Raw genomic sequence first — 16245 nt, forward strand, 5'->3', positions numbered from 1 at the left:
ACAATTCTTGCTTAATTGAGTACAGGGATGGCTCGAAATACAGGATGACAACGAATAAATTATGAAAATGAATAAACAATGGATGGAAAAATGGATGAAGGGTTAACAACGGATAACAAAGGATGAAACAACACACTGAAATACGCGACTAAATCACAAACACTATATACGCGATAGATTACACACAACTCGGCATAGTGTAGTGTTATGTTGTCAAGTTTAAAACTTAAAAACTAACAATTCATACCGTGCAGTAAATGTCTAAATGGTGAATGTACCAATTAATAAAGTATATACATAAAAGTATTAAAATCAGACATTTTGTCACATACCGGTATTTAGTTGACAAAGTCATTTAGCGAGGCAAACCTGGTGATCGAATTTCGGTATGACTGTAACCTGCCATGCAGAAGTCGAGATTAAAGTTGGTCAACTTCAATTAACTTAATTCTTTCAAATAAATTGTAGCACACACAACGCAAGTGCAAGTGGGTATGGCTATGGCTATGTTCTTTCATTTGTGATTTCTTGTACAACGAATTGGAGATAACCTCCGTGACGTGTATGACTTATCCTTTTTAGCCTTAAACCCTAAACCAGGGGTGTCCAACCCGTGGCCCGCGCGGTATTTTTCGATATGACTTATAGGCTATTACCAACTACTTGGCCTACGTAATTTATGGCGAACTTACATTCCGAGAAATTGGCATTTATTATTTGTTTACTAATTTCTGACAGCCATGTGAAAAACTCGCTTCGCATTGCTACATCCTCCATCTCACCGAATATTGCCAAACTTGTTTGAGAAAAACAGTGCCAAACTTTACAGTGAAATGTCGACGTGCAGTAACAACTTTGTTGAATTTACTATATCTTGGTATGTTTATTGTTCTTATAATTACAAAAGAGGATAATTCATATTTCTAAGATTAGAATTTTGGGGTGAGGGTTTTAATTAGAAATTATTAGCAGTAAACATTCAAGTGGCCCGCGCAATCATTCGTAAATCGCATGTGGCCCTTTCGCCAAAAAGGTTGGACACTTCTGCCCTAAACCGTACACATAAAATATAAGAATAAGTGAAGCCATATAACAACAGAGCTCAAAAGAAATTCTCTCTGTTATAACACGAACTCGTAGACCATGTAATCTTAAGGTTTAAAACAGATGCTCTTGTTTTCAAATTTCTTCTTTCTTTCTGACCACATTGTCTTGAATCTGTTTTCAATAAACCCGCCCAAGTGTTGGCAGGTTTCACTTATTCCTGGCACCACCATTTCATCGGGCATTCCAATTTTCTGTCGAAGTATTCCAGTTATGAAAACGTCGTCTGTATTTATGCGCTTTGAAGTCAACGACGCTTCCCACAATTGTCTGATGACGCGAACGCTGGTTGTGTAGAATCCACCTAGGCAAAACTTGGGCCAGTAAGGCCAACGGAAATATTCTTCTGAGACAAAATTTTTGTGTTGTTTGCTCCGTATAGGATGCGCTGATTCTTTTGTTTGGTAAGTGCAAATGATTGGAAATTCTGGCCACTTTTCCTCAGAAATTTTTGCAATGTTTTTATCAACGGCCTCCTATACTTTTACAAGATCAATCATCATATCATCATCACCGCTGGAGTAGAAATATTGATGGGGAAGCTTGTCTGAGGTCCACCGCATCCCCGATAACGTCTTCAAACCAACATCTCTGAAATCATTAAAGCATTGTTTATCAAATAGAAATCCATGATTTAGAAGATGCCAGGTAGAATATTTGTGAGTGAAAAATAACACATCTTTCACTCACAGGTACGCGTCCGAAACGCCGACTTGCAATATATCTCCGTATCTGTCATATTCCTCGTCCAATAAAGCTTGAGTCGTTGCCTTTGCTTGACCAATCACAAAAACAATTTGGAAAGTGGCGCCATCGAGATGGCCAATAGAACCCCAGGTTTTACGAATCCATTCGCGACGTCTCCCGTAAGATGCAGCCGACTTGATGAAAATAATCATACTCCAAGATATGTTTTTTCCTGCGAAAATATACCAAGGTCAGTTTCAACGTCGTTTGATTTAAATAAGTGTAATTCAGAATGTTGAAACTGCTTTTTAATTGCAGTATACTTGTCTTTGAAAGATTTATTCATATTAACGTACCAAGTAAACAGCTGCTTTTGTCGTTATTGGAATAAAACATTGGTTCTGTTAAAAAATTGTTCGACTTTGCGGAACTTGAAATTGTGCTATAAAGCGATTTATCGGAAGCGTAGGTTTTGTTCAAGGTTGTGACGTTTCTTGATTGCAGCGTCATTTCCTTCTGCGTCGCTGTGTTGTTAACGGCTTCGCGATTATTTGACCTTTTACAACTTTGGCTGCAAATCAAAAACCATGGCTTATTGTTAAACGCAGCATGTGTAAGAAATATTTTTTACTTTTACACAAGATATTGAGTTAAGATAAGTCGATTCATTCGATTGAAACTTAGGTTACTGTCTTTTGTTTTCAAAGTTGAAAATGTTTCTGACATATACTTACTGTTGAAGCTTTACATAGCTGGCTTGCACGGTAAGCAGTAACAGAACCCAAATGACAAGCCCAAACAGAACAGCAAAATACTTAAAAATTTTGTTGTGACCGTCAAGAAATAGCATTTTTTTTCAAATTACAAGCTGAAGATATAGTAGTAAGATATATGGACAAAGCAAAAAAAAATTTATTCGTGATATATTAGGAATCAGAGTTGTAACTCTTTTCAGAGCTTTTCCCGTTCGAGTTCGGGTTGGGGCTTAAGTGTGAAACAAAACTGGTTCCAGATTTAGGCAAAAATTCATAATCACACTCTGTCACATTTTCGTCGTAACTTCACTTACACGAATGTGTATGCACTCAGCAGAGCGCTTAAAACCTCTCGCATTGCGCAACAAGAAATGATAGTAGTGAAAGAATGGCATCAAAATATAACCGAAAGAAAAGGGGCAAACGCCCATCACTAAGTTGACTTTTTAAGAGCTTCTTCAAATAACCTATCATTGAAATTGTTAAACAATCGTCTGCTGATACGGAAACAGCAAGTTAACCTTAACCGGTGAAAGCGCTCTCCAGCGTATATAAGTCCTAAAATATACATTTTTATCAGCAGCAGCCAAGACTAAATTTGATTGTTTCTGGTAAATGAGGGTGAGATCTGAAATATTTTATTCACTTATATTGCAATGGCTTTACATCTTTTCCTTTTATGCAGAGGAATTCAGAGTTTAGTCTTAGTTTCTTTACACCCACACCCATAAGCTATAGTCAGGGTTGCCATCGGTCCGGACTCAAAAATAAGATCGAACAGGAACCAAAAAAATACTACCTTAAACAGTGGACAACAGAAGAAGGCAATCAATGTTCCAAAAATGAAAAAACCAGATACTGTTTGCATTTTCTTAATTTTTGTATCTCTTTGGTACAATATGTTATACTGAAGGTGTCAAAATGCCAAAATACGAACCTCTGCCCTAAAAATAAGACGAAAATAAGAACGTAAGTGAAAATAAGGATAAATCTTAGAAGAAAAAACAAAATATTTTCTAATACACGGACCTTCAAAAAAAGGAAAATATTAGAAATAAGGACGGTATGGCAACCCTGGCTATAGTGCTATGCAGTACTATGGCGGTTGTAGCGCCACCGCACGGCGAATTTGTCCAACCTTTGGGCTATGTACCCTGAATCATGTTTTTATTTTCAACTGTAACAAAGCAGATGAAAACTTATCAAAAATTACTCCCCAAACCTGGATGCTTGTTCGTAAAAGTTTCAGCTAACTTTGCAGACAAGCAGCTTACTGACTCCTGTTTTTCATAACGTCAAGACAAATCCTTCTGTATCGAGTTTCCCCGCTTTAAACGGACAATCATGAAGTTGTAAACTGCCTCCTCGACATTAGCTCACCTTACAAGTCAAGTTGTAAATAAAAACAATTTAACCGGACAATTTGAATAAATTAAAACGCTTCACGCATACAGTGTAGGCCGATCCAAGCCACAACGTTAAAATAACCAACGGTTAGTTCAAGAGCGCAGTGTGAAATGACTCGCTTGATTAATGATTAAATTTATAGAAGCAAGAAACGATTCTTGCTTTGAGTACAGAGATGGCTCGAAATACAGGATGACAACGAATAAATTATGAAAATGAATAAACAATGGACGGAAAAATGGATGAAGGGTTAATAACGGATAACAAAGGATGAAACAACACACTGAAATACGCAACTAAATCACAAACGCTATATACGCGATAGATTACACACAACTCGGCATAGTGTAGTGTTGTCATGTTTAAAAGTTTGAAACTAACAATTCATATCATGCATTAAATGTCTAAATGGTGAATGTGTCACGAGATTTATTTTAGGCACCCGTTTTATAGCAATCACAATGTACACTGTTTTTCTGAACCCCTTTTTATTGATTGATTTAGTCGGACGTGTCCTTTTTGTTGTGTCATTTTTATGTTTGTCTGGTCATGTAGCCTATATTTGTTTTATTTCAGTGTTGTTCACATTAGTCATTTTTATGCATGCTCACGTTCTGCCATATTTTACATGTTTAAGTGTACACGTGTTTTTATTCGATCACTGGTGACGTCTCTTCTCGCTACCCCGATGGCTTAATTAGTATTTAGCGTCCCACGTTGATTCTCTCTCATTACGTGGAATTTGTTTTGGTGTGGTATTGCGTGCGGCTGGGAAGTGCCGTGCGAGGGTAGTTTCAGTAACGTTTGGGTGATATAGCAGAAAGACGGATGTTTTTACATAAGAGATATGCCATTAAATGTGAATAAAGAAGACAGAGCTAATTGACTAGCTGCAAAGCGGGAAGGTTCCTGGTAAAGAAAGTTTGGTTACAAATGTACCAATTAATAAAGTAGGCCTATATACATAAAAGTATTAAAATCAGTCGTTTTGTTTCATATTTAGTTGACAAAGTCATTTAACGAGGTATGTTGCATTTAAAGTGATCAAATTTCGGTATGACTGTAACCTGCCATGCAGAAGTCGAGATAGAAGTTGGTCAACTTCAATTAACTTAATTCTTTCAAATAAATTGTAGCACACACAACGCAAGTGCAAGTGGGTATGGCTATGGCTATGTTTTTTCATTTGTGATCTCTTGTACAACGAATTTAGTATTTGGAGGTAACCTCCGTGACGTGGTATTACTTATATTTTTTATCCTAAAGGCCTAAACCGTACACATAAAATATAAGAATAAGTGGAGCCATATAACAACAGAGCTCAAAAGAAATTCTCTCTGTTATAACACGGACTCGTAAACCATGTAATCTTAAGGTTTAAAACAGATGCTCTTGTTTTCAAATTTCCTCTTTCTTTCTGACCACATTGTCTTGAATCTGTTTTCAATAAACCCGCCCAAGTGTTGGCAGGTTTCACTTATTCCTGGCACCACCATTTCATCGGGCATTCCAATTTTCTGTCGAAGTATTCCAGTTATGAAAACGTCGTCTGTATTTATGCGCTTTGAAGTCAACGACGCTTCCCACAATTGTCTGATGACGCGAACGCTGGTTGTGTAGAATCCACCGAGGCAAAACTTGGGCCAGTTTGGCTCACTATAATCTTGTACAGAAATAAAATTTTTGTGTCGTTTATCCCGTATAGGATGGGATGACTCTCTTGTTTGGTAAGTGCAAATGATTGGAAATTCTGGCCACTTTTCCTCAGAAGTTTTTGCAATGTTCTTATCAACGGCCTCCTTTAGTTTTACGAGATCAATCATCATATCATCGTCACCGCTGGAGTAGAAATATTGACGGGGAAGCTTGTCTGAGTTCCACCGCATCCCCGATAACGTCTTCAAACCAACATTTCTGAAATCGTTATAGCATTGTTTATCAAATAGAAATCCATGATTTAGAAGATGCCAGGTAGAATAATTGTAAGTGAAAAATAACACATCTTTCACTCACAGGTACGCGTCCGAAACGTCGACTTGCAATATATCTCCGTATCTGTCATATTCCTCGTCGAGTACTTTCCTGTGCTTGACCAATCACAAAAACAATTTGGAAAGTGGCGCCATCGAGATAGCCAATAGAACCCCAGGTTTTACGAATCCATTCGCGACGTATCCCGTAAGATGCAGCCGACTTGATGAAAATAATCATGCTCCAGGATATGTTTTTTCCTGCGAAAATATACCAAGGTCAGTTTCAACGTCGTTTGATTTAAATAAGTGTAATTCAGAATGTTGAAACTGCTTTTTAATTGCAGTATACTTGTCTTTAAAAGATTTATTCATATTAACGTACCAAGTAAACAGCTGCTTTTGTCGTTATTGGAATAAAAATTTGGTTCTTTTAAAAACTTGTTCGACTTTGCGGAACTTGAAATTGTGCTATAAAGCGATTTATTGGAAGCGTAGGTTTTGTTCGAGGTTGTGACGTTTCTTGATTGCAACGTCATTTCCTTCTGCGTCGCTGTGTTGTTAACGGCTTCGAGATTATTTGACCTTTTACAACTTTGGCTGCAAATCAAAAACCATGGCTTATTGTTAAACGCAGCATGTGTAAGAAATATTTTTTACTTTTACACAAGATATTGAGTTAAGATAAGTCGATTCATTCGATTGAAACTTAGGTTACTGTCTTTTGTTTTCAAAGTTGAAAATGTTTCTGACATATACTTACTGTTGAAGCTTTACATAGCTGGCTTGCATGGTAAGCAGTAACAGAACCCAAATGACAAGCCCAAACAGAACAGCAAAATACTTAAAAATTTTGTTGTGACCGTCAAGAAATAGCATTTCTTTTCAAATTACAAACTGAAGATATAGTAGTAAGATATATGGACAAAGCAAAAAAAAATTTATTCGTGATATATTAGGAATCAGAGTTGTAACTCTTTTCAGAGCTTTTCCCGTTCGAGTTCGGGTTGGGGCTTAAGTGTGAAACAAAATTGGTTCCAGATTTGGGCAAAAATTCATATTCACACAATGCCACATTTTCGTCGTAAATTCACTTACACGAATGTGTATGCACTCAGCAGAGCGATTTAAACCTCTCGCATAGCCCATCACGAAATGATGGTAGTCAAAGAATGGCATCAAAATATAACCGAAAGAAAAGTGGCAAACGTCCGTCACTTAGTTGACTCTTTGAACGTGTCTGCACATAACCTATAATTCAAATTTCAAATCCATCTGTTGGTATGAAAACAGCAAGGCGGCCATCTTGCATCTTGTAATGGCTTTACATATTTTCCCTTTCTTTAAATGCAGGGAGTAATCTTTTAATTTATTTAGATCTTTACAGTACTGTGACGGTTGTAGCGCCACCGCACGGTGAATTTGTCCAACCTTTGGGCTAACCGCGTTAAATATTTCTTAATTAGACATTGTGTTTATTACTGTGCGCTTGGTATGCGCGTTTTGCTTATTTATGTCTGCTTGGAAAGCAACCTCGTCATTTGTTCGGAGTTGGGACCCTCACGCGCCACAGCACTTCATCTCATTTTCACTTAACTAACACTGCGTGCCAGCTGTGTAGGTCTTTTGTGGTTGGAGCCTGAGTCATGTTTTTCATTTCAATTGCAACAAAGCAGATGAAAACTTATCAAAAATTACTCCCCAAACCTGGATGCTTGTTCGTAAAATTTTCAGCTAACTTTACAGACAAGCGGCTTACTGACTCCTGTTTTTCATAACGTCACGCCAACTTCTTCAGTTTCGAGTTTCCCCGCTTTAAACGGACAATCATAAAGTTTTGAACTGCCTCGTCGACGTTAGCTCACCTTACAAATCAAGTTGTAAATAAAATCAATTTAACCGGATGTCTTGAATAAATTAAAACGCTTCACGCATACAGCGTATTCCGATCCTAGTCACAACAGCGTTTTTAGCATGGGACGACCCTTGTCACAACCTTGAAAATAACCAACGGTTAGTTCAAGCCCACCGTGTGGAATGGTTCGCTTGATTAATGATTAAACTCTAACAAACGAGACTCGATTCTTGCTTTGGGTACAGGAATGTCTCGAATTAAACAAACAGCAGCCATTTTATGACACGCAAGCAACGCCAAACAACGGAAGAAAAAACACTAAAGTACGCGACTAAAATGCAAACACCATAAACGCAATAGATTACACACAACTCGGTTCATAATAGCAATTCAGGAATGCAGCTGACTTCTTAAATGTACGTGTTTAAAAAGTGCAAAACTAACAATTCATATCATGCATTAAATGTCTAAATGGTGAATGTACCAGTTAATAAACTATATACATAAAGTATTAAAATCAGTCCTTTTGCCACATATTTAGTTGACAAAGTCATTTAACGAGGTATGTTGCCTTTAAAGTGATCAAATTTCGGTATGACTGTAACCTGCCATGCAGAAGTCGAGATAGAAGTTGGTCAACTTCAATTAACTTAATTCTTTCAAATAAATTGTAGCACACACAACGCAATTGCAAGTGGGTATGACTATGGCTATGTTTTTTCATTTGTGATCTCATGTACAACGAATTGGAGATAACCTCCGTGACGTGGTATGAATTATCATTTTTAGCCTAAAACCGTAAAGGCCTATACCGTACACATAAAATATAAGAATAAGTGAAGCCATATAACAACAGAGCTCAAAAGAAATTCTCTCTGTTATAACACGAACTCGTAGACCATGTAATCTTAAAGTTTAAAACAGATGCTCTTGTTTTCAAATTTCTTCTTTCTTTCTGACCACATTGTCTTGAATTTGTTTTCAAAAAAACCGTCCAAGTGTTGGCAGGTTTCACTTATTCCTGGCACCACCATTTCATCGGGCATTCCAATTTTCTGTCGAAGTATTCCAGTTATGAAAACGTCGTCTGTATTTATGCGCTTTGAAGTCAACGACGCTTCCCACAATTGTCTGATGACGCGAACGCTGGTTGTGTAGAATCCACCGAGGCAAAACTTGGGCCAGTTTGGCTCACTATAATCTTGTACAGAAATAAAATTTTTGTGTTGTTTGTCCCGTATAGGATGCCCTGATTCTCTTGTTTCGTAAGTGCAAATGATTGGAAATTCTGGCCACTTTTCCTCAGAAATTTTTGCAATGTTTTTATCAACGGCCTCCATTAATTTTACGAGATCAATCATCATATCATCATCACCGCTGGAGTAGAAATATTGATGAGGAAGCTTGTCTGAGGTCCACCGCATCCCCGATAAAGTCTTGAAACCGACATCTCTGAAATCATTGAAGCATTGTTTATCAAATAGAAATCCATGATTTAGAAGATGCCAGGTAGAATATATGTGAGTGAAAAATAACACAAATTTCACTCACTGGTATGCGTCCGAAACGTCGACTTGCAATATATCTCCGTATCTGTCATATTCCTCGTCCAATAAAGCTTGAGTCGTTGCCTTTGCTTGACCAATCACAAAAACAATTTGGAAAGTGGCGCCATCGAGATGGCCTATAGAACCCCAGGTTTTACGAATCCATTCGCGACGTCTCCCGTAAGATGCAGCCGACTTGATGAAAATAATCATACTCCAAGATATGTTTTTTCCTGCGAAAATATACCAAGGTCAGTTTCAACGTCGTTTGATTTAAATATGTGTAATTCAGAATGTTGAAACTGCTTTTTAATTGCAGTATACTTGTCTTTGAGAAATTTATTCATATTAACGTACCAAGTAAACACCTGCTTTTGTCGTTATTGGAATAAAACATTGGTTCTTTTAAAAACTTGTTCGACTTTGCGGAACTTGAAATTGTGCTATAAAGCGATTTATTGGAAGCGTAGGTTTTGTTCAAGGTTGTGACGTTTCTTGATTGCAACGTCATTTCCTTCTGCGTCGCTGCGTTGTTAACGGCTTCGAGATTATTTGACCTTTTACAACTTTGGCTGCAAATCAAAAACCATGGCTTATTGTTAAACGCAGCATGTGTAAGAAATATTTTTTACTTTTACACAAGATATTGAGTTAAGACAAGTCGACTCATTCGATTGAAACTTAGGTTTCTGTCTTTTGTTTTGAAATTCGAAAATGTTTCCGATATATACTTACTGTTGAAGCTTTACATAGCTGGCTTGCATGGTAAGCAGTAACAGAACCCAAATGACAAGCCCAAACAGAACAACAAAATACTTAAAATTTTTGTTGTGACCGTCAAGAAATAGCATTTCTTTTCAAATTACAAGCTGAAGATATAGGAGTAAGATATATGGAAAAAGTAAAAATAAAATTTATTCGTGATATATTATGAATCAGAGTTGTAACTCTTTTCAGAGATGTTCGGTTCGAGTTCGGGTTGGGGCTTAAGTGTGAAACAAAACTGGTTCCAGATTTAGGCAAAAATTCATATTCACACTCTGCCACATTTTCGTCGTAAATTCACTTACACGAATGTGTATGCACTCAGCAGAGCGATTTAAACCTTTGCATAACGCAACAAGTAATGATGATAGTCAGAGAATGACATCAAAATATAACCGAAGAAAAGGGGCAAACGCCCATCACTAAGTTGACTCTTTAATAGGCCTACCATATTTTCATCGCCAAAAAAGAGGACCATTTCGCCAGCAAGTACAATGCAAATAAAGTTTTACGTTTAAAGAATTTATCACATGTTTTTGGATAATTATACGCATATGCCCAAGTAATGTATTCGGCTTCAGAATCATTTCGTCCTTTTCTGAAACAAGGATAGGCCTACTTCTGCCGCAGTTCATCAGAAAACACAGTGTTCCTCTTTGGCATTATTGCTTAGCTTTATTTAGATTTTATGTTTGTCTAAATTAAAACAATTATAAGAAAAATGATTAGACCTCGTGCTGTCGCTGAAAAGTCATTTGACTTGACTTAGGCCTCATGCCGAAAAGTCACATAAATATATAATTCTGTTGAAAATTTAAGCAAGAAAACGCAAAATGCAAAAAAGGAGGACATTTGGGCATTTTTCAGTGTCCTCGGAGGACAATTCATTTTTCTTTAGAAAAGAGAACAAATCCTCCTAAAAGAGGATATATGGTAGCCCTACTCTTTAAGAGTTTCTTCACATAACCTATCATTGAAAATGTTAAACATTCGTCTGCTGATACGGATACAGCAAGGCGACATTAACCGTTGAAAGCGCTCTTCAGTGTATATAAGTCCTAAAATATACATTTTTATCAGCAGCAGCCAAGACTAAATTTGGTCGTTTCGGCTTAATGAGGGTGAGATCTGAAATATTTTTTTCACTTATCTTGCAATGGTTTTACATCTTTTCCTTTTCTTTAAATGCAGGGAATAATCTTTTAGTTTATTTAGATCTTTACAGTACTGTGATGATTTTAGCGCCACCGCACGTTGATTTTGTCCAACCTTTGGGCTAACCGCTTTAAATATTTCTTAATTAGACATTGTGTTTATTACTGTGCGCTTGGTATGCAATTTTTGCTTATTTATGTCTGCTTGGAAAGCAACCTCGTCATTTGTTCGAAGTTGGGACCCTCAAGCGCCACAGCACTTCATCTCATTTTCACTTAACTAACACTGCGTGCCTGCTGTGTAGGTATTTTGTGGTTGGAGTATGAGTCATGGTTTTCTTTTCCACTGCAACAAAGCAGATGAAAACTTATCAAAAGTTACTCCCCAAACCTGGATGCTTGTTCGTAAAATATTCAGCTAACTTTACAGACAAGCGACTTTCTGACTCCTGTTTTTCATAAAGTCATGCCAACGTCTTCAGTTTCGCGTTTCCCCGCTTTAAACGGACAATCATGAAGTTGTAAACTGCCTCCTCGACATTAACCCATCTTACAAGTCAAGTTATAAATAAAATCAATTTAATCGGACGTCTTGAATAAATAAAAACGCTTTACGCATACAGCGTATTCCGATCCTAGTCACAATAGCACATACAGCATGGGAGGATCCTAGTCACAACCTTGAAAATAACCAACGGTTAGTTCAAGCGAGCAGTTTGAAATGGTCCGCTTGATTAATGATTAAATTTATAGAAGCAAGAAACGATTCTTGCTTAATTGAGTACAGGGATGGCTCGAAATACAGGATGACAACGAATAAATTATGAAAATGAATAAACAATTGACGGAAAACTGGATGAAGGGTTAACAACGGATAACAAAGGATGAAACAACACACTGAAATACGCGACTAAATCACAAACACTATATATGCGATAGATTGCACACAACTCGGCATAGTGTAGTGTTATGTATTCAAGTTTAAAACTTAAAAACTAACAATTCATACCGTGCAGTAAATGTCTAAATGGTGAATGTACCAATTAATAAAGTATACACATAAAAGTATTAAAATCAGACATTTTGTCACATACCGGTATTTAGTTGACAAAGTCATTTAGCGAGGCAAACCTGGTGATCAAATTTCGGTATGACTGTAACCTGCCATGCAGAAGTCGAGATTAAAGTTGGTCAACTTCAATTAACTTAATTCTTTCAAATAAATTGTAGCACACACAACGCAAGTGCAAGTGGATATGGCTATGGCTATGTTCTTTCATTTGTGATTTCTTGTACAACGAATTGGAGATAACCTCCGTGACGTGTATGACTTATCCTTTTTAGCCTTAAACCCTAAACCAAGGGGTGTCCAACCCGTGGCCCGCGCGGTATTTTTCGATATGACTTATAGGCTATTACTAACTACTTGGCCTACGTAATTTATGGCGAACTTACATTCCGAGAAATTGGCATTTATTATTTGTTTACTAATTTCTGACAGCCATGTGAAAAACTCGCTTCGCATTGCTACATCGTCCATCTCACCGAATATTGCCAAACTTGTTTGAGAAAAACAGTGCCTAACTTTACATTGAAATGTCGACGTGCAGTAACAACTTTGTTGAATTTACTATATCTTGGTATGTTTATTGTTCTTATAATTGCAAAAGAGGATAATTCATATTTCTAAGATTAGAATTTTGGTGTGAGGGTTTTAATTAGAAATTATTAGCAGTAAACATTCAAGTGGCCCGCGCAATCATTCGTAAATCGCATGTGGCCCTTTCGCCAAAAAGGTTGGACACTTCTGCCCTAAACCGTACACATAAAATATAAGAATAAGTGAAGCCATATAACAACAGAGCTCAAAAAAAATTCTCTTTGTTATAACACGAACTCGTAGACCATGTAATCTTAAAGTTTAAAACAGATGCTCTTGTTTTCAAATTTCATCTTTCTTTCTGACCACATTGTCTTGAATTTGTTTTCAAAAAACCCGCCCAAGTGTTGGCAGGTTTCACTTATTCCTGGCACCACCATTTCATCGGGCATTCCAATTTTCTGTCGAAGTATTCCAGTTATAAAAACGTCGTCTGTATTTATGCGCTTTGAAGTCAACGACGCTTCCCACAATTGTCTGATGACGCGAACGCTGGTTGTATAGAATCCACCGAGGCAAAACTTGGGCCAGTTTGGCTCACTATAATCTTGTACAGAAATAAAATTTTTGTCTTGTTTGTCCCGTATAGGATGGGATGATTCTGTTGTTTCGTAAGTGCAAATGATTGGAAATTCTGGCCACTTTTCATCAGAAATTTTTGCAATGTTTTGATCAATGGCCTCTTTTACTTTTACGAGATCAATCATCATATCATCATCACCGCTGGAGTAGAAATATTGACGGGGAAGCTTGTCTGAGGTCCACTGCATCTCTGATAACGTCTGCAAACCGTCATCTCTGAAGTCGTTAATGCATTGTTTATTAAGTAGAAATCCATGATTTAGAAGTACAGTATACCACGTGGAATATGTGAATGAAAAATAACACATCTTTCACTCACAGGTATGCGTCTGAAGCGTCGACATGCCCTATGTCTCCGTATCTGCTATATTTCTCGTCCAATAGAGCTTGAGTAGTTGCCTTTGCTTGACCAATCACAAAAACAGTTTAAAATGTGGCGCCATCGAGATAGCCAATAGAACCCCAGGTTTTACGAATCCATTCGCAACGTCACCCGTAGGATGCAGCCGAATTAATGAAAATATTCATGCTGATTATGCTATTCTGATCATGCTATTCTGATGAAGAGACGGATTTGTTCGACTATAGTTACCCTGCTTATGAAGAGAATTTTTACAATCGCTTAAAGAAGGAAAAGGCAACTGATGTTTGGCAGTACCTTAACGAAGACAGAAAAACATCTAAAACTTTGTGCGATTTTACTATTATTGTTGCGAGTGAGGAATTTAGGGTGCATAAATGTGTGTTGGTGCCACATTCTGAATATTTCAAAACCCTTCTCTCATCAGATTTGCATGACAATTGTAAAAATTCAACAAACATTATCGGAATACCTGTTGATATCATGAAGATTATTGTTGATGGGCTTTACTCTGATGACGACTTATTAACCTGTGACAATGTTGGTGATGTGCTGGCAGCTGCAGATTTTCTACAAATTCCACTCATCAAAACAGAATGCACTGATTTTATTGTTGCCAACAGCAATGAAGACACACTCCTGGCAGACTGGATATTGTTGAACAAATACAATGCAATGTCTCAGAGCATTGCGCGAAGAGTCGATTTCAGCATCAATTTGTGTTCCAGCAATAAGATCAACGAGTTAGAATTTCATGACTTTGAATCATTTTTGGACTTGAAGGCCGATAACAATGGCATGGATCTGCTTAAATGTATTACCTCCTGGACTGAACACAGGAAAAATGAACGTAAGGAATATTTTCCTAAGTTGTTTGATCGAATTAAGCTGCAGCAACTTAAGACAAAATACTTGAATGAAGCTGAGAGGAGTAACAAGCTTGTGAAAGAGGACTATCCAGAGATCTTGGCAAAAATCAGTGAAATAAAACGGAGTCGTTTCACTGAAGATTGTAGCAACAATCATATCGCTATCACGCTCAAGCGAGATGAGTTTGGACACCAATCAGAATATACAGTCTCTGATGCTACAGAAAAATCATTGTCGCAGATTAATTCGTTTGATACTGATTACCATCCCGTCTATTATCCCGGGAAGGAAAACTCTGTTGTGATTGTGCAGGGTGACAAACTGTTTGCAATAGGAGGAACTCGTCCACAAATCAGCAGATCTTCGACCGAATTTTGGTGCAATTGCATCCAAACAGCGTCTGTAACTAAATGGATTCGTTTGCGAGACTTAAGCGTTGGTAGGCGAAAATTTGGGTGCACAATCTTGGAGGGTTGCATTTATGTAGCGGGAGGGCTTGAGCACAACTCACGCTGGTTGTCCAGCGTCGAAGCTTATGACATTGATGACAAAATGTGGGTTTGGACACCAAGCATGTTGCAGAAACGAGAAGGTTTAACATTGGTCTCCTTCAATGGATGCCTCTACGCCATGGGTGGTACCCCCAACCAGTCACGGGTTTTGCGTTGTGTGGAATGCTATGATGGGGAAATCTGGAGAAGAATTGCGCCCATGAAGAAAACTCGAACAGATTTTGCTGCAGTAGTTCTTAACAATCACATTTATGCAATTGGTGGGAAAACCAGGGGCGACTCTACCACGGCATCGGTGGAGAAGTATGACCCATCAGCTAAAGTGTGGATCTATGTTGCCTCCATGCATAAGCCAAGATCTAATCATACGGCTTGTGTTTCTAACGGAAACATTTATGTAGTTAATTCAAAAGATCACTCTGATGTAGAAGTTTACGACTCTGTGAAGAATTGTTGGATGCTTCTGCAACTAGACAAGTGATGGTGATTTTTTTCTCACTAACTGGTATTAAATGTCCAGTTTTTAATTTTTGTTTTTTGACTCGAGCTCTTAAGTTTGAGTCTGTTAACATTTCCAAAATAATTTTCATTGCATCTTAATTTTATGATATCTCTTCGATAGACATCTTTTATACTGCCACTAGTCATTTATTTGGTTTTAGTTACTTCTATGATCTTGAATTTAGATTCACGCAATTCTTTCTTAGTCAACTTGTGATGCAGTTATAAAGTTACGCTTGTAAATATCTTGTTTGACATGGCATTTTTTCTATGTGGTGCACCTTCTTTTTCCATTTTCGTGATGTAGCATTTGTCAAAGAACGCACTGTAAACACAGTCCCTTTCAAAAGTTGTTCTAATATTATTGAATACAAACTGGTGAATTTTTAGTCTGCTAAGCAATCTAATCACTTCATACACAGCTGCTATCAGTTCCCTAATAAAATGTTTGAAGAAGTACTAGCAGAAGTGTTCATAGATCATACTAACAAAATCATGCTACGTAATCCTGAGCA

General features: G+C 37.4%; 4 protein-coding genes across 4 annotated transcripts; 1 reads left to right on the forward strand and 3 right to left on the reverse strand.

Annotated features, from left to right (window-relative positions):
* Positions 1-514: 514 nt before the first annotated feature.
* Positions 515-2356, reverse strand: LOC143462659 (beta-1,3-galactosyltransferase brn-like). Its single transcript, XM_076960899.1, has 3 exons — positions 2148-2356; positions 1795-2023; positions 515-1695 (listed from the first exon to the last, which is right to left on the reverse strand). The coding sequence occupies exons 1-3, from the start codon at positions 2299-2301 to the stop codon at positions 1581-1583; spliced, it is 498 nt and encodes a 165-aa protein (XP_076817014.1). The 5' UTR covers positions 2302-2356; the 3' UTR covers positions 515-1580.
* Positions 2357-5323: 2967 nt separating this feature from the next.
* On the reverse strand, positions 5324-5839 carry LOC143462138 (beta-1,3-galactosyltransferase brn-like). The gene has a single exon (XM_076960181.1). The coding sequence runs from the start codon at positions 5837-5839 to the stop codon at positions 5324-5326; it is 516 nt and encodes a 171-aa protein (XP_076816296.1).
* A 2847-nt stretch (positions 5840-8686) lies between these two features.
* Positions 8687-13674, reverse strand: LOC143462139 (uncharacterized). Its single transcript, XM_076960182.1, has 4 exons — positions 13211-13674; positions 9683-9897; positions 9330-9558; positions 8687-9230 (listed from the first exon to the last, which is right to left on the reverse strand). Exons 1-4 carry the CDS (start codon positions 13672-13674, stop codon positions 8687-8689), a joined length of 1452 nt encoding a protein of 483 aa, XP_076816297.1.
* A 656-nt stretch (positions 13675-14330) lies between these two features.
* Positions 14331-15710, forward strand: LOC143462140 (kelch-like protein 41a). Its single transcript, XM_076960183.1, has one exon. It carries the CDS (start codon positions 14331-14333, stop codon positions 15708-15710), a length of 1380 nt encoding a protein of 459 aa, XP_076816298.1.
* The last annotated feature ends 535 nt before the right edge of the window (positions 15711-16245 follow it).

The sequence above is a fragment of the Clavelina lepadiformis genome, chromosome 6, assembly GCF_947623445.1.
Source record: "Clavelina lepadiformis chromosome 6, kaClaLepa1.1, whole genome shotgun sequence".
NCBI lineage: Eukaryota > Metazoa > Chordata > Ascidiacea > Aplousobranchia > Clavelinidae > Clavelina > Clavelina lepadiformis.

Bases quoted from the DNA above. Each gene is read 5' to 3' on its own strand.
- LOC143462139 (XM_076960182.1), bottom strand. From the start codon at position 13,674: ATGCAGTGGACCTCAGACAAGCTTCCCCGTCAATATTTCTACTCCAGC. The intron at 9,559-9,682 runs GTACGTTAATAT...ATATTTTCGCAG, and splicing joins CAAAAGCAGGTGTTTACTTG to GAAAAAACATATCTTGGAGT. The intron at 9,231-9,329 runs GTGAGTGAAATT...CAATGATTTCAG, and splicing joins GACGTTTCGGACGCATACCA to AGATGTCGGTTTCAAGACTT.
- LOC143462140 (XM_076960183.1), top strand. From the start codon at position 14,331: ATGAAGATTATTGTTGATGGGCTTTACTCTGATGACGACTTATTAACC.
- LOC143462138 (XM_076960181.1), bottom strand. From the start codon at position 5,839: ATGCGGTGGAACTCAGACAAGCTTCCCCGTCAATATTTCTACTCCAGC.
- LOC143462659 (XM_076960899.1), bottom strand. From the start codon at position 2,301: ATGACGCTGCAATCAAGAAACGTCACAACCTTGAACAAAACCTACGCT. The intron at 2,024-2,147 runs GTACGTTAATAT...ATATTTTCGCAG, and splicing joins CAAAAGCAGCTGTTTACTTG to GAAAAAACATATCTTGGAGT. The intron at 1,696-1,794 runs GTGAGTGAAAGA...TAATGATTTCAG, and splicing joins GGCGTTTCGGACGCGTACCT to AGATGTTGGTTTGAAGACGT.